General features: G+C 38.4%; 1 protein-coding gene across 1 annotated transcript in view; it reads left to right on the top strand.

Annotated features, from left to right (window-relative positions):
• DNAH8 (dynein axonemal heavy chain 8) overlaps positions 1-18,243 on the top strand; it is a 327,601-nt gene that overhangs the window by 65,286 nt on the left and 244,072 nt on the right. The window contains exons 19-22 of the mRNA XM_017515278.1: positions 6,626-6,706; positions 7,108-7,224; positions 8,110-8,229; positions 15,949-16,084. Of these exons, the coding sequence (XP_017370767.1) occupies positions 6,626-6,706; positions 7,108-7,224; positions 8,110-8,229; positions 15,949-16,084 (454 nt within the window). The remainder of the gene's footprint in view (positions 1-6,625; positions 6,707-7,107; positions 7,225-8,109; positions 8,230-15,948; positions 16,085-18,243) is intronic.

Raw genomic sequence — 18,243 nt, 5'->3', positions numbered from 1 at the left:
GGTTTGTGGCAACTCTGTGTGGAGCAAGTCTGTTAGCACCATTTTCCCAACATGTGCCTTTTTCACATCTATTACATTTTGGTAATTCTCGCAATATTTCAATTTAAAAATTTATTACAGCTTTGTTATGGCAATCTGCGACCATGATCTTTGATATTACTTTCATAATCTTTTTGGATGCCATGAACCACGCCCCCATAAGATCACAAACTTAATCGGTGAATGTTGTGTGTTCTGACTGGTTCACTGACCAGCCATTCCCCCATCTCTTGCTCTCTCTTTGGCCTCCCTACTCCCTGAGACACAACAATATTGAAATTGGGCTAATTGATAACCCTACAATGGCCTCTAAATGTACAAGTAAAAGAAAGAGTCTCATCTTTCATTTTAAATAAAGAGCTGTAAGTGATTAAGCTTAGTGAGGAAGGCATGTTGAAAGCCAAGACAGACAAAAGCTAGACCTCTTGTGCCAAACTGTTAACCAAGTTATGAGTACAAAGAAAAGTTCTTGAAGGATATTAGAAGTGTTACCCCAGTGAACATGTGAATGATAAGATAGTAAAACAAGGCTGGGAACGGTGACTCACACCTATAACCCCAGCACTGTGGGAGGCCCAGGCGGGCAAATCGCTTGAGTTCGGGAGTTTGAGACTAGCCTGGGCAACATGATGAGACCCTGTCTCTACAAAAAATATGAAAATTAGCCAGGTGGTGGTGCATGCCTGTAGTCCCAGCTACTTGGGGGAGGCTAAGGTGAGAGGATCATTTGAGCCCAGGAGGTCGAGGCTGCAGTGAACCATCCACTACCTTCCAGCCTGGGTGACAAAATGAGACCCTGCCTCAACCCCCTGCCTCACAAAAACCCCAAAACTGAAAGATGGTCTTATTGTTGATGTGGAGAAAGTTTGTGTGTTCTGAATAGAAGATCAAACCAGCCACAACATTCCCTTAAGCCAGACCCTAATCCAGAGCAAGGTCCTACTTCTCTTCAATTCTATGAAGGCTGTGAAAAGTGAGGAAGTTGCAGAAGAAGAGTTTAAATGTTTAAGGAAAGAAGCCATCTCCATAACATAAAAGGGCAAGGTGAAACAGCAAGTGGTGATGTAGAAGCTCCAGTAAGTTATCCAAAAGATCTAGCTAAGATCATTGATGAAGGTGACCACACTAAACAGCAGATTTTCAAGGTAGATAGAACAGCCTTCTATTGAAGGAACATGCCATCTAGGCTTTCATAGCTAGAGAGGAAAAGTCAAAGCCCAGCTTCAAAGCTATGAAGGACAGGTTGACTCTTGTTAGAGACTTATGCAACTGCTGACCTGAAGTTGAAACCTGTGCACATTTACCATTCTGAAAATCCTAGCGCCCTTAAGAATTATGCTAAATCTACTCTGCCTGTGCTTCATAAGCAGAACAACAAAGCCTGGATGACAGCCTATCTGTTTGCATTATACTGTACTGAACATTTTAAGCCCACTGTTGAGACCTTCAGCTGAGAAAGAAAAAATTCCTTTCAAAATATTACTGCTCATCAACAATGCAATTCAAGAGCTTTGATGGAGGTGTGCAAGGAGATGAATGTTGTTTTCATGCCTACAAACACACCTATTCTGCAGCCCATGAATCAGGAAGTAATTTTGACTTTCCAGTCTTATTAGTTAAGAAATAAATTTATAAGGCTATAGCAGCCATAGATCATGTTTTCTCTTATGGTTTGGGCAAAGCAAATTGAAAGCTTTCTGGAAAGGATTCACTATTCTAGATGTCATTAAGAACATTTGCAATTCATGCGAAGAGGTCAAAATAACAACATTAACAGGAGTTTGGAAAAAGTTGATTCCTAAACTTATAGATGATTTTGAGGGGTTCAGGACTTCCATGTAATGTCAGGTGTGCTGGAAACAGCAAGAGAACTAGAATTAGAGGTAGAGCCTGAACATGTGACTGAATTGCTGCAATCTCATGATCCAACTTGAACAAATGAAGAGTTGCTTCTTATGGATAAGCAAAGTGGTTTCTTTTTCATTTTCATTTTTTGCCAGCCAGGCGTTAAACATGGAAAGAAAGTTGTTTCTTGAGGTGGAATTTACTGTTGGTGAAGATGTTGTGAACATTGTCAAATGACAACAAAGGATTTTGAATATTCCATAAACTTAATTGATAAAGTAGGGGCATGGTTTGAGACAAGAGATTCCAATTTTGAAAGTTCAACTGTAGGTGAAATGCTATCAAACACCATGACATGCTTACAGAATCATCTTTTGTGAAAGGAAAAGTGAATTGATACAGCAAATGTCACTTTTCTCTTGTTTAGCCACTTCACCCTTAAGCAACCACCATCCTGATTAGTCAGTAGCCATCAACATTGAGGGAAGACCCACCACCAGCAAAAAGATTACAACTCACTGAAGGCTCAGATGATTGTTAGCATATTTTAGCAATAAAGTATTTTTAAATTAAGGTATGTACATTTTTTTTTTAAGATGGAGTCTTGCTCTGTTGCCCAGGCTAGAGTGCAGTGGAGTGATCTTGGCTCACTGCAACCTCCGCCTCCCAGGTTCAAGCATTTCTCTGCCTCAGCCTCCCGAGTAGCTGGGACTACAGGCACATGCTTCCATGCCAGGCTAATTTTTGTATTTTTAGTAGAGACAGGGTTTCACCATCTTGGCCAGGCTGGTCTTGAACTCCAGACCTCATGATCCACCCTCCTTGGCTTCCAAAAGTGCTGGGATTACAGGTGTGAGCCACCTCACCCAGCCTAGGTGTGTACATTTTTTAAAGATATAATACTATTGCACACTTAATAGGCTACATTACAGTATCAATATACTTTTTCCTTTTTTTAAATTGTACCTTAGGGTCTGGGGTACATGTGCAGATCGTGCTGGGTTGCTGCATAGGTACTTACATGGCAAGGTGGTTTGCTGACTCCATCCCCCTGTCACCTATATCTGTCATTTCTCCCCCTGTTATCCCTCCCCAACCTCCCCAACCCCACTGTCCCTCTCCTAGCACCCCCCAACAGACCCCAGTGTGTGATGATCCCCTTCCTGTGTCCATGTGTTCTCATTGTTCATCATCCACCTATGAGTGAGAACATGCAATGTTTGATTTTCTGTTCTTGTGTCAGTTTGCTGAGAATGAAGGTTTCCAGACTCATCCATGTCCCTGCCAAGGACACAAACTTATCGTTTTTTATGGCTGCATAGTATTCTGTGGTGTATATGTGCCACATTTTCCTTGTCCAGTCTATCATTGATGGGCATTTGGGGTGGTTCCAGGTCTTTGCTATCGTAAACAGTGCCTTAATGAATATATGTGTGCATGTGTCTTTATAATGGAACAATTTATGATCCTTTGGGTATATACCCAGTAACAGGACTGCTGGGTCAAATGGAATTTCTATTTCTAGATTCTTGAGGAATTGCCACACTGTCTTCCACAATGGTTGAACTAATTTACACTCCAACCAACAGTGTAAAAGCATTCCTATTTCTCCACATCCTCTCCAGCATCTGTTGTCTCTAGATTTTTTAGTGATCGCCATTCTAACTGGCATGAGATGGTATCTCAATGTGGTTTTGATTTGCATTTCTCTAATGACCAGTGACAATGAGCATTTTAAAATATATTTGTTGGTCCTATGCAAGTCTTCTTTTGAAAAGTGTCTGTTCATACCCTTCGCCCACTTTCGAATGGGGTGGTTTGTTTTTTTCTTGTAAATCTGTTTTAGTTCTTCTTAGATTCTGGATATTAGTCCTTTGTCAGATGGGTAGATTGCAAAAAATTTTCCCATTCTGTTGATTGCCAGTTAACTCTAATGATTGTTTCTTTTGCTGCACAGAAGTTCGATCCCATTTGTCTATTTTGGCTTTTGTTGTCAATGCTTTTGGTGTTTTAGTCATGAAGTCCTTGCCTATGCCTATGTCCTGAATGGTTTTGCCTAAGCTTTCTTCTAGGGTTTTTATGGTGTTAGGTATTATATTTAAGTCTTTAATCCATCTGGAGTTAATTTTAGTGTAAGGTGTCAGGAAGGGGTCCAGTTTCTGCTTTCTGCACATGGCTAGCCAGTTTTCCCAACACCATTTACTAAACAGGGAGTCCTTTCCCCATTGCTTGTTTTTGTCAGGTTTGTCAAAGATCAGCTGGTTGTAGATGTGTGGCGTTGCCTCCGAGGCCTCTGTTCTGTTCCATTGGTCTATATCTCTGTTTTCGTACTAGTACTATGCTGTTTTGATTACTGTAGTCTTGTAGTATAGTTTGAAGTCAGGTTGCGTGATGCCTCTAGCTTTGTTCTTTTTATTCAGGATTGTCTTGTCTATGTGGGTTCTCTTTTGGTTCCATATGAAGTTTAAGGTGTTTTTTTCCAGTTCTGTGAAGAAGGTCATTGGTAGCTTGATGGGGATAGTGTTGAATCCATAAATTACTTTGGGCAGTATGGCCATTTTCACAATATTCATTCTTCCTAACCATGAGCATGGAATGTTTTTCCATCTGTTTGTGTCCTCCTTAATTCCTTGAGCAGGGGTTTGCAGTTTTCCTTGAAGAGGTCCTTTACATATTTTTCAACATAACTTTTATATGCCCTGGGGAACAAAACATTTGTATGACTGACTTTATTGTGGTATTTGATTTATTGTGATGGTCCAGAACTGAACCTGCAATACTTCTGGCTACGACTATGTTCATGAAGTTGCACAACCATCACCACAATCAGAACATTTTCATCACCCCAGAAAGAAACTCCCTAACCCATTAGCATTAATTCCCCATTTTCCTTCAACTCTCCCCACACCTGTTCCCTGGCAACCACTAATCTTCTTTCTGTCTCTATGAATTTGCCTATTTTGGACATTTCATACAAATAGAATCAAACAATTTATGTCTTTTGTGACTGGCTTCTTTCACTTAGTATTTTCTAAGTTTATTCATACCATTTCATGTCTCAATACTTTATTCCTTTTTATGACTGAATAATATTTGATTGCATGGTTATAGTGTACCACATTTTAGTTACCTACTCTATCAGTTGATTGTCATTTGGGTTGTTTCTATTAGATATTTTTTGGCTATTATTAGTAATGCTGTTGTGAGCATTTATATACAAGTTTTTGTGTGAATGTATCTTTCATTCTCTTGGATATATAGTGAGAGGAGGGCTTCAGTAACTTGGTAACTCCACGTTTAACCTTTTGAAGCACTGCCAGACTGTTTTCCAAAGTGACTATCATTTTACATTCCTGCCAGCACTGTATGAGAGTTCCAATTTCTCTACATCCTTGCTGACACTTGTTATTATTTGTCATTTTTATGATAGCCATCCTAGTGAGTGTGAGTGGTATCTCCTTTTGATTTTGTCTTTGTTTCTCTAATGGCTAGTGATGGTTGAGCAACTTTTCATGTGCTTACTAACCCTTTGCATACTTTCCTTCAGCAGCATCTATTCAGATCCTTTGCTCATTTTTAAATTGAGTATTTGTCTATCTTTTTAGTTACAAAGTTCATTTTAGGTTTTAATACTAGTCCCTTATCAGACATATGATTTGCAAATTTTTTCTCCCATTTTTGGGTTGTATTTTCACTTTCTCGATGGTGTTCTTTGAAGCATGAATATTTTAAATTTTGCTGAAGTCCAATTGATCTACTTTGTCTTTTGCGTTTTTGGTGTCATATCTAAGAATCCTTTCTCAAATCCAAAGTCATGAAGATTTATGCCATGTTGTCTTCCAACAGTTTAATAGTTTTAGCTCTTACAAAAATAGTATTTAATTGTTTTTTTAAAAAAAACACTAGAGTGACATTGGTATTGTGGAAACTGGATTTGGTATCAAAAGCCAGGCATGGGCTTTTGTACTGGCTAGCTGTGACTTTGGAGGATTGGGTTTAAAAGTACTGTTATAAATTGAAGCTAATATAGTTTGCATTCCATTTTATAGGATTTTAGTTAGTATTGAACAATGTCAAGAAAGTCAAAGTTCTTCAGAAAGTGTCAAGTATAAATAAAACTTCCAACTACAAGTAACATATAAAGAGGAAAGAGGAATCAAGAGCTTTGGAACTGTTAGGTAAAAATTGAAACAGTTTTAGGATTATTAATTTGGAGGTAAAGTAACTTGAATCCGCATTTCCCACCCCACAGTGTAGTAAATTGCAAAATAGCTAAAAATTGATCATCATAGATTAGCTCTAAAACAATATCTAAGAGATAATATAAAAGCTTATTCTGTTTGCTTGGAGAAGCTAAATTTATTTTGTTTCAAGAAATCAAGTGTGGCATCAATGATGAGTATATTTCAATGTGTCAGAAGATAAGAAACAGAAAGGAGAAATGTATAATGTCAGATATCACAAAAAATTATTCAAACTACTTAATATACATATAGAAAGACAAATAGTAAATATGAAAAATGAAGATCCAGAGATTGCTATTGACTTGTTTAAAAGAGATGCTCAGGTGATTTATAGGTACAGCAAAAGGATGGTAACTCAGCATAAGTTTAAGTAGGCAGCTGTCGTGATGGCAGGACTATGAGGAAACAGGGATAATGAAACCTTCCTGGCATGAATCAAAACGTGACTGCTACTTTAAATGAATTAAAATAAAACATGTCATTTCAACTTCTTACAGGGTCTTCTGCAAAATTACGATGAGTTATGTCAGGAAGTCCCTTCTGTGTTTGTCAATCTGATGACACCTAAAATGAAAAAGGTTGGTATTGCTGAAGGTTTATATTGATTTTCCTGTTATTTAAAATTAGATTTTGGTTCTATAAATCTACAGATTTTGGAATATCTATTCTTCTTTAGGCTCTCTCTCTTTCTAGTTCAATTTTATAGCTCTTTTTTTTTTTTTTTTAGAGTTTCTTGTCTAAGTTTCATTGCCTTTGAAAAAACAACAATCTAAATCATGAACACTTTTTCTGAAAATTCATGATTGTTTCCTGGACAGCCAAAGATGGTTAAAAATAAAAAGTCATCTTTATTAGGTGTAGTAGAGGGAAAATATATGTAAAAAATAGAACATGTAATATTTGCAGGTGATAAATCCTTTTCTATAAGTGCAGATGCTCCTGCTAATAATAGAAGCTGTTGTGTTTGTGCCATTTCTAGGTGGAATCTGTGTTGAGGCAAGGACTCACAGTGTTAACATGGTCGTCTTTAACACTGGAAAGCTTCTTTCGAGAAGTTGAATCAGTTTTGGATATGTTCAATCAACTTTTAAAGAAGGTATGATCTATACATTTAAAAAGCTATCAACATTAATACTCAGGATATAAGTAATATTTTGATTATTATGAAAGTAATAGTCATTGATTATTATGAATACTCAGGATATAAGTAATAGTTTGATTATTATTTAAAGGGCATGACTTTTAACCAAAAGGACATCCATTATGTTTAAAACAGAATGCTTTTATGTTTCTTTTACTGGATCAGTGTCTTCATTTAAGGTTGCTTTGTTCTTATCCCTGAATTACCTTGCCTTTAATATATTAAAATGACGGTTCAACTTTGCACTGTAGCTTAGAATATGGGATAATTGTAGACTGTCAAAGTTGGCAGAGGAGAGCACTTAAATATTAATATTAATGCATTTACTATAAACTAGATGAGAGGATCATCAAATTGAAGATTGTCTATTGATTTCTGACATGTTGTTTACATAGAACATGCCTGTCATTTTAGATGTGCTAGTCTGTGACGGCAGCATGGTGTAACAGACAAACTCAGAGGCTTTGGAGTTAGATAAACCTGGGTAGGATTCTCTACCTTTTACTAACTATGGGTTCCTTCCCAGGTTACTTTACTTCTAATAGCCTTGGTGTCTTTAGCTGTAAAACTGGGATATCAGTGCCTCCTGTGCTGGACTCAGGTTTAAAGGAGATAACACATATAAGGTTATGGCACATGTTAGTGCTCAAGAAAAATTTAGTTTTATGTCAAGCTTTCTTTGCAGATGTCCTCCTAAAATGTTCACCAAATTATGCTTGGCTCAAGATTCAAGTTTCTAGATTTAGCCTCCTAAATTAATTTATAACTCAAGCTTCTTTTGGATGAAAACCTGCTTTAAAGGAAAGAAGGTTTTTTTTCTTACATTTTTCTTCCTTATAGATCAGTGACTTGTGTGAAATGCGTATTGATACAGTTCTAAAAGAGATAGCCAAAACCGTGTTGATTTCTCTGCCTGAAAGTGGTGCTACCAAAGTAGAAGATATGTTGACCCTCAATGAGGTATGCATTTGTTCATTAAATTATAATCACAAAAATATTGGCTTATAAACCTAAAATGTGAAATTTCTGTCTAACAGTAGAACTCTGGCCAGTAGCATTTAGACATTTTAGCTTTTTTTTTTTTTTTTTCCATTCGCTGCTCTAAGGACTTTCTTGGCTTCGACAGCAAAAACCCTGGCCACACCCTAGACTAACATTTTGTTAATATCCTCAACCTAATGCTGGCATTTCCTGGGTCTCTGTAAGTGGTTCACAGCTCTTCTTCCACTGCGCATGGCTACCAGGGCCATATCATCTCTTTCATGGCTTTAACTACAACATACTTTCCCTGTAAGTCACTCAGAAACTGGGAATCATCTGGCCTCCTTTCCTCACCTTCATTTCCTGTATCCAGCCAGTCCTGAGAGGCTTAAGGATTTTTTTTTTTTTTTTTTTTTTGAGATGAGGTTTCACTCTTACCACCCAGGCTGGTGTGCAATGATGCAATCTCGGCTCACTGCAAACTCCACCTGCTAGATTCAATCGATTCTCCTGCCTCAGCCTCTGGAGTAGCTGGGATTACAGGCATATACCACCACACCTGGCTAATTTTTGTATTTTTAGTAGAGACAGGGTTTTGCCATGTTGGTCAGGCTGGTCTCTAACTCCTGACCTCAGGTGATCCACCATGTTGGCCTCCCAAAGTGCTGGGATTATAGGCATGAGCCACTGCACCCGGCCTAGGATTGTTTTCTTACTCAGATTTTGCTTGAATTTCAGCCTGTTCTTTCCCTTTCTAGGTCAGCCACTTACTGAGCATTTTGACTTTAGCAATTCATGTGGTGATCTAACTGGTCTGTCTGCTTCCATGTTTGCTCCAACACATCCATCCCCATTGTCAAGTCTGATTGTGAAACGCCCCAGCTTAAATCCTTGTTGGCAGTGGCACCTCGTCCTTGCAGGATAAAATCTAACCTCTTCAGCACTGTGTTATATTGTAACTGTTTGAATACCTATTTATCCTACAGTGATTCAAAGGCACAAAGACAGGAACTCTGTCTAATCATTTTCAAGGCCCAGTACATAATGCAACCTCTCTCAAGAGCACTAAATTTATGTCTTGAACGGAACTTTTTGTTTCTTCCTTTTTTGAGACAGGATCTTGCTTTGTCACCCAGGCTGTTTTGCAGTGGTATGGCCATCGCTCACTGCAGCCTTGACATGCTGGGCTCAAGTGATCTTCCCATTTCCGCCTTTCAAGTAGCTGAGACTATAGGTGCATACTACCACACCTTGCTAATTAAAAAAATTTTGGAGTTAAGGGGAAGACAGGGTTTCACCATGTTGCCCAGGCTGGTCTTGAAGTCCTGAGCTCAAGCAATCCACCCACTTTGGCTTCCCAAAGTGCTGGGATTACAGGTGTGAGCCACCATGCCCAGCCTTAAAATTATTTGTTCTCAGTTTTGGGGTTTTGGCTGTAACTGAGACAACATTAAACAATCAATTAAATTAAATTAATTAATTAATTTTTTGAGATGGAGTCTGTCACCCAGCCTGGAGTTCAGTGGCAAGATCATGGCTCACTGCAGGCTGGAATTCCTGGGCTTAATGCCATTCTCCTACCTTATCCTCCCAAAGTGCTGGGATTGTAAGCATGAGCCACCTTGCCCAACAGATGACCCATTTTAATATGCTGTTCTTAGTGTGTTCAAGTTTAAGATGATTATATCTTCCTGATTGGTTGTTCCTTCATCATTATTGATTAAAATTTTTATCCTGAAATTTTATTTTGTTTGATATTGATGTAATTATATCAGATTTTTCAAGTTACTATTTTTCAGATGTGTCTTTTTCCATTTTATCACTTTCATCCTTTTTGGGTTCTCCTATTTTAGGTTTTTGTTCTTGTAAAGAACATTTCACTGTGTTTTATTTTAAATCTATTCTGAAAGTCTGTTTTTAAAAAACTGGTAATTTTGACCTATTTACATTAATTTTAACTCTCAATATTTTTGGCTATACTTCTCCTTGCCCTCTTTTTAAAATTTACTCTATTTACTTATCTATTTCTAGAAGTTATTTTGTATTCTTTTTCAAATATGTCTGATATTTTTATGTAATCTTTTTCTCGTCTTTATTCTAATTTTCTTTAGACATTAAAAAATATTTTATATTTTACAAATAACTTCCTTATCTGAAAAAAATGGGGGAGTCTAATTCTGCTCTGTGCTGTTTCTACCAACTCTTGCCCAGAATGGTTTCTTTCTTTGTGTTTTTTGCATTTTTGGATTGTGAGCTAATGCACACGTATCTATTTGTGGGAATGCTGGACAGCCTTGGTTGAGAACCTGTTTCTTTTTATTTATTCCTGCATGGTGCCTAGGAGTTTTACCAACTTGGGGCAACTTTATGTTAGTTTCTCAGAGGATAGAATTTCCAAAACTTCATAGATTGTATAAACTGAAGCCCCAAAACTATGTAAGGGTAAGCTAGTTGTAAATTCTCAGGGGAGAATTTGCTCCCCGAGCCCACGCCTCAACCAAGGTAGCTGACTTTCCTTTCTAGTCTACTCTTTCTCTGAGGGAATAGCCCTTGATTTGCCTGATATTAAGCGAGGATGAGAATGGGGTAGGTCTCAGTTCCAGCCTCTCACCATTGTGAGGGATCCAAGGCCTTATTTGTGTTTTTTTTTTGTGTGGTTATGGAACAAAAAAAAAAAGCTCCATAGAATCTATGGTTTCAGCTTGCTTTTTGTTTTAGTTTCTATACTTAAAAAAATTAACATATAACATATTCTCAGAAAAGTGCACAAATCTTAAGTGCACCATTCAATGAATGTTTACATATGATACACCCTTGTAACTATCTCCATGATCAAGATATGAAACACTTTCTGTATCCCAAATGATTCCTTTGTGTTTTATTCCAGCCAATAACACCTCCTTCTCACCCCTAAAAGCCATCACCATTGGACTTCTATCAATGTGTATTAGTTTTGCCTGTTTTTGAACTTCATGTAAATGGAATGGTACAGCATATATTCTCTATTTCTGGCTTCTTTTGTTCATATTTATGTTATATTTTTCTTTTATTTATGTTATATTTTTCTTCTTTTGTTATATTTATGAGATTCATCTTTGCAGTTGTGATGTATTCGTTCTTTCATTTCAACTTCTCATTGCTGTATAGTATTCCATAATATGGATTTAGTACAATTTACTTATTCATTCTACTGTTGAGGGCATTTAGATTATTTACAGCTTTTGGTTATACACTAAGCATTCTTATAAATTTTTTTTGTGTGGACTTAAGCACTAATTTGGTGGGTATATACCCCAAAGGGAAATTGTTGAGTCACAGATTACGAACATATTTATCGTGAATAGAAATTGTGTTTTTAGAGTTTGTCTCTGAACCAGGAGCCAGACAAGTTCATGCTTTACATTTGATTGATATGTCTCTTTAAGTTTTCAAAATCATTTCCCACTCCCCACTCTTCGTTTTGGCTGGAAACTTTTTTACTGTGATAAAATATACTAACATAAAATTTACCATTTCAATTGTACAACTTAGTGGCATTAGTTACATTCACAATGTTATATAACCATTACAATTATCTATTTCCAAAACTTTTTCATCATCTCAAACTAAAACTCTCTACCAATTATACAATAAGTCTCTAGTGGTAGTGCTAAGTCTCAATAGTGTGAGTCAAGATGCAGGAGGCAGAATTCTGAAGAGCACACTTGCCGAGCAGTATGCCCAGTCACTTGCCCTGGAGTGATCTAAGATCTAGTAACAGCTGGGCTGTCTTCTCACAAACCTACCATCAGGTGGCCATGATATTGAAGGCAGAGTATGATTTGTCATGACATAGCAAGTCGATCGCCCTCCGGACAGCAATCAGTTTTGGAAACACCACATACATAACGCTAATTTTTTGAGACAAAGTTGGTTTTTGTTATCTGAAGATAATATTTGGGGACCAGGGCTACTTGCAGTCAGGGCAGTGTTCCTTGTCTTGGAGCATCCAAGGGTGGTTTAGGACAGATTATGTGAATTACTAAAAAGCTTTCTTCTGTTAATTTTCAATTGTTCCTTCTGTCCTGTGATCCTAGGGCTGATAGGACTTTTCTCCTTGGCCAGCTGGCTCCCTTTTAGGCTGCCAGTGGGTGTCTAGAAGGATGCTGGAGGAGAGAGAAGGCGCTTGCTCTTTCCTGATTTACCTTCTGTTCCTGGCTGCCGCACCCACAACAGCTCTTCACTCTGGCAACAGCACTTAGTCCCAGGGCTGACTTTCCCAGCCCTTCCAGAACTAGCTCCATGGGCCCTTCATGGTGCCAGCATCATGAGGTCCCTCTCTGAGCTCCTGAGGTAGCAGAGCCAGCTGGGCAGCCCCCTCACTTCTCTGCTCCAGGTTTTAATAACTCCATCCTCCTCCCAAGTCTAGGGATGCTTGCTGTTTCCTGCTGTTACTATTATATCTCTGTGTGCCGTCAGTGTCCCTGTTAGTATTTTGGGTCCTTAAATTCTCTAATTCTTTTTTTTTTTTTGAGACAGACTTTCACTCATGTTACCCAGGCTGGAGTGCAATGGCGCGATCTCGGCTCACCGCAACCTCCGCCTCCTGGGTTCAGGCAATTCTCCTGCCTCAGCCTCCTGAGTCGCTGGGATTACAGGCATGCACCACCATGCCCAGCTAATTTTTTTTGTAGTTTTAGTAGAGACGGGTTTCACTATGTTGACTAGGATGGTCTCGATCTCTTGACCTCGTAATCCACCCGCCTCGGCCTCCCAAAGTGCTGGGATTACAGGCTTGAGCCACCGCGCCCGGCCTAAATTCTCTAATTCTATTTGTTATAATAGCTGGTGTGTCTTCTGTTTTCCTCACTGGAGTCAACTGACACTTGTGTCTCGAGAGATGTACCAATGGAATAGAAAATCAGGGAAATGTTGTGATCCAAGTTATGATAAGAAAACACTGTTAAATAATTAAGGGATATTAAAAATTCTGTCAACAAAATCAACTTGGGGCCAGCCTCCCAAGTAGCTGGAATTACAGGCGTGTGCCACCATACCCGGCTAATGTTTGTACTTTTAGTAGAGACAAGGTTTTGCCATGTTGGCCAGGCTGGTCTCAAACCCCTGACTTCAAATCATCCACCAGCCTAGGCCTCCCAAAGTGCCAGGAGTACAAGCATGAGCCACTGCGTGCAATCTCATGTGCTTATTAACCTTTTATATGCTTTCCTTTAGAAGCTGTATTCAGATCCTTTGCTCGTTTTTAAATTGGATATTTGTCTTGTTTTTGAGTTGTAATAATGTTTTTATACATACTAGTTCCTTATCAGATATATGATTTACATTTCTTTCTCCCACTCCTTGGGTTGTCTTTTCAATTTCTTTATAGTGTTCTTTGACACAGAAGTGTTTAATTTTGATGCAGTCTAATTTATCAAATTTTTCTTTTTTTTGTTCTGCTTTTGGTGTCATATCTAAGATACCTTTGCCTAATCCAAGGTCATGAAGATTTATGCCTATATTTTCCTCTAAGAGTTTTTTTAGTTTTAGTTCTGAAATTTTAGGCCTATTTAGATCCATTTTGAGTAAATCTGTTTGTACGGTGTAAGGAGAAGGTCCCATTTCACTTTTTCGCAAGTAGATATTCAGTTGTCCCAGCACCAATTGTTGAATCCCATTAACTTTACTATTATATGGTATTGGAGACATATGGAAGAACTTATATGACATTCTCCCATTTGTTCTTGTGGGTATATTCTTTTCAAAAGATTACTATATGTTATTTTGTCGAGGTTTCTGGATATATCATGGGGACGCCAAGATAAACATGTGTGTTCAATCTGCCAAGTTAACTAGAGTGTCTGGTTCCTGAGGGGATTTCAAAGCTAGGATATATAAACACATATGTCCAATCTGCCATAATCAACTGGAATTGTCTACTTGTTTAACATTCATTTTCCCTGTTAGACTGAAGTGGCTTCTAGCCTCCATTACCATTCCAGTGTTTAGCACTGCACTGAATAAATTAAAAAGGACAAAATGAATGAACGATGGAGCAAGGTCAGAAGTGTTGGTGGGCATGGAGGGGATCAGAGCATGTCTTTGGATAGGAGGAGGAACACCATGTCCCTTGGGACTAAAAAATGATGAGAATGCATTCGGATACATATTAGATGGTCAAGAAGGGAATACATGGGGGCAGAACATGGGAATATGGAACTTCCCAAAACTTTTCTGGAGAGGAGTGTGCGTGGACTTAGGATCCTCTGCATATGTATTCTTGAAGGCCCAAAGTGGCTGCTTGTATTTACATTTTTTTTTTCTGAGACAGGGTCTTGCTCTGTTGCCCAGGCCAGAATGCAGTGGTGCGGGCATGGTTCACTGCTGCCTCCTGGTCTCAAGCAATCCTCTTGCCTCAACCTTCTGAATAGGTGGGACCACAGGCACACACCACCATGCCTGGCTAATTTCTAAAAAATTTATTGGAGAGATGGGGTCTCGCTATGTTGCCCAGGCTGGTCTCAGGTTCCTGGGCTCAAGCAGTCCTCCCTCTTCAGCCTCCCAAAGTGCTACGATTACAGGTATAAGCCACTGCACCTGGCCCTGATTTACTTTTCCTTTTCTTTTTAGAGATGAGGCCTTGTGCTGTCACTCAGGTTGGAGTGCAGTGGTACGTACGATCATGGCTTACTGCAGCCTTGAACTCCTGGGCATGAGTGATCCTCTTGCTTCAGCCTCCCAAGTAGCTAGGATTACAGGCACAAGCCACTGCATCCAACTAATTTTCCTTTTCCTAAAATGAGTGTATTTTATGGGCATGTCAAAAGACTTACTGAACTTTATAAACCAGTTTTCTTTTCTGAATTTGACTAGTTCTCAACTTCTTTCTAAAGCATTTGCTGACTATTAGAATTTAGAAAGACAAAGCACAGGTGTTTTAAACCAGACAAAACTTTTCTTTCTTTGTTTATTTTTAAAAAAAAATTGTTTAAAAAATTTATTTTATTGCATTTTAGGTTTTGGGGTACATGTGAAGAACATGCAAGATTGTTGCATAGGTACACACGTGGCAGTGTGATTTGCTGCCTTCCTCCCCGTCACCTATATCTGGCATTTCTCCCCATGCTATCTCTCCCAAATACAGTTCTTTCCAACTACTGTGTGACCTGGGAAAATTTCTTATTCTTTCTGAGCCTCAGTTTTCTCTGCTGTGAAATTAGGACCATAATATTACTCATCCCAAGATCAGTGTTTAATTAAATGAGTTAATACGTGTAAAGCTCTTAAGTTGATGCCTGTCATGCAACATCATGCTCAGTTAAAAGCTTTATCTAATTTAACTCTCCAAACCAATACTCTGGATGTCTTCTTTTAAAACCACATCTGATTTTCAATTTCTGCCATCATCTTCTCTCTACTCCTTCAGCCTTCTTTGTTTTCACCCACATGAATGTGAAGGTAGATTTCTATGTGTGATTGAGTCAGGTATAGGTAGGTCAAAGATGGACTTTTTCATCTTTTTGCTGTTCTTTAGACTTAGCAGCTGTGCTTTTAGCCATTGACAGTTTTGGATCTGAAACATTATGCCATTTTCAACTATCTCCAGCTTTGTTTTCAAGTAAAGTTAATTATAGTTTTATAAATTAAAGGAATAGGACTAATTTTCACAGTGTCACTTTTAAGTATCTGGAAAATAATAGTCATTTCTTTATTTAACAGACATACACAAAAGAATGGGCTGAAATTCTAAACCACAAAAGCAAGCATGTGGAAGAAGCTGTCAGAGAACTTATATCAATATTTGAGCAAATTTATGAAGTGAAATACACTGGGAAAGCAGGAAAACAGCCAACAGGTAACTTTTCTTGTTATTATGTTTGAATTACAAGAGCTACAGATATGTTCTTATGTAAGCATCTTCTGCTTAGCAGGTACTGAATTCCAGATCCTCCCTTCCCCAGAAGTAAAGAAGGAGTTCAGCATAAATCACACTGTACAAACAGTTTAAGCCTAGAGAGTTCTTTCTGTTAGTTAGGGAATGGTGGGAACCCCTCCAAATCCAAGTTCCCAACCTAGGATCATCCTTGCAAGCAGGCCTTTCTATGGATAGCAGTCTCAGGCCAGCTATGCTAACTTTATTTTTTCTGGTGCAGCATTCTAATCAAGTCACTTTGACGGTTTGATTTATTTTCCTTTTTTTGGGGAAAAGTGAACCAGGAAAATGTTAATTCTATCATTTTCTTGAATCTGGAAAACTTAATTTGAGTGAGACCACGTTTTAAGACTTTTTTCTTTTCCTAGAGTTTTCTCTGTGTAGAGTAAGCTATGTATTCCTACTTAGAACTGTCTTTGGGGTTTGGGTACAGATAAATGGTGCTTAGTTGAAGAGTGCACTACCAAGGAAGAAGACACTATCCTGAAGCATGTATTTTCCACCATCCATTCCTCCTCCCGTGATTTAAAGAATGGCCTAAAAGGCTCTGTGTCATAACTCTAACTTTTGATTCTGCCCACGCCTTTATAATCTTCATTCAGTTGGCTTCACTGGGACCAAGAGAAACTTCCTTACTTCTTCACATCTGTTCAGGCAAATTTGTATGACAAGGTGCCTGGATTATTTCAAGTGGATGAAATAATTTTTACCCTCTTGAATTTCCTGTTCTCTCAATAAGTTCTAATAGTTTCAGTTTTATTAATAAGCCCGAGAGAGAAGCTATTGAATTTTAATCCTCTTTATCAGGGGCAGGGAATTTTAGGAAAGGATTCCCTAGTATGGGAGTGTTTTGCTTCCTAGATTATGGTTTAAGAACATGGAACTTTTAGCTTTGCTCAGCTTGTCCTGTCCTAGAGATCTCAAATCTTTAGATAAATTGAAAGAGAAAGACATATGTCATTTTAAAGTTTTGTTTTCAAGCTCTAAATAAGAACTTATTAGGTAAAACTTTGCAGTTGGAGGTTTTACTTGTGAGTATTGTGAGGGGATGTGCCTGTCAATCACAATTCCTGTTTGCTTCATACCTGCTCTTCTCCCCATCTGCTGCTCAGGGAAGGAGTGTGAGGCTGGCTTCAAGCAAGGCAAGCCACTGATTGCACCAGAAGTGGGTCACTGACACAGAGTGTGTCACCTAGACTCCAAGGAGATGTGAGAGATGGCTCTGCCTAACAGGGAGGAAGTTAATTAGCTAATTACCAACATACTTGAAGTAGGGAATCTGTGTGAAGTTGACATTTTGGAGTGAGAGAACATTCTAGTCAAGCAGAGATCCCATGGAAGTGACATAGCAAGGAGGGAGAGAGAGAGAGAGAGAGAGAGAGAGAGAGAGAGAGACAGACAGACAGAAGAGATAAATCTGGGCCTGGAACAGTAGTTCTCAATGGGACTGTAAGGAATTTTCCCCTTAAAGGAATATCTGGCAAGGTCTGGATGTATTTTTGGTTGTTACACAGTATGGGGAGGGGGTTTGCTACTAACTTCTGGTGGATACAGGCCAGGGATGCTGTTACACATTCTACAGGACAGCCCCCAGCAACAAAGAATTGTCCCACCCAAGATGTCAGTAGTGCTGAGAATGAGAAATCCTGAGCCTAGAATGAGTATGCACATCACATCTTTCCTCTTAGAGTTTTTACACTTAGTTTAATTAGTTTTCATTACAAGTGTCAAAAAATACAAAGATATCATTTCATTCAAGTTAGAGAACTCAAATGGTAAACAGATAATTTAGAAGGATAACAGATAAAACTTTCTTAAAACTTTTCTAAAATCTAGATTGTATATTTACAGAGTGATTTCTTAGTACAATGATGATTCTATTGAAATGGATAATTTATTTTTATTTTTTTATTTTTTTCCCCATTTAATTATTTTATTGCATTTTAGGTTTGGGGGTACATGGGAAGAACATGCAAGATTGTTGCATAGGTACACACGTGGCAGTGTGATTTGCTGCCTTCCTCCCCATCACCTACATCTGGCATCTCTCCCCTTGCTATCTCTCCCCAGCTCCCCACTCC

Source organism: Cebus imitator, unplaced genomic scaffold, assembly GCF_001604975.1.
Source record: "Cebus imitator isolate Cc_AM_T3 unplaced genomic scaffold, Cebus_imitator-1.0 Scaffold546, whole genome shotgun sequence".
NCBI classification, from domain to species: domain Eukaryota; kingdom Metazoa; phylum Chordata; class Mammalia; order Primates; family Cebidae; genus Cebus; species Cebus imitator.
Note: the sequence above shows the minus strand (reverse complement) of the source record. Positions and strands in the feature narration are given on the sequence as shown.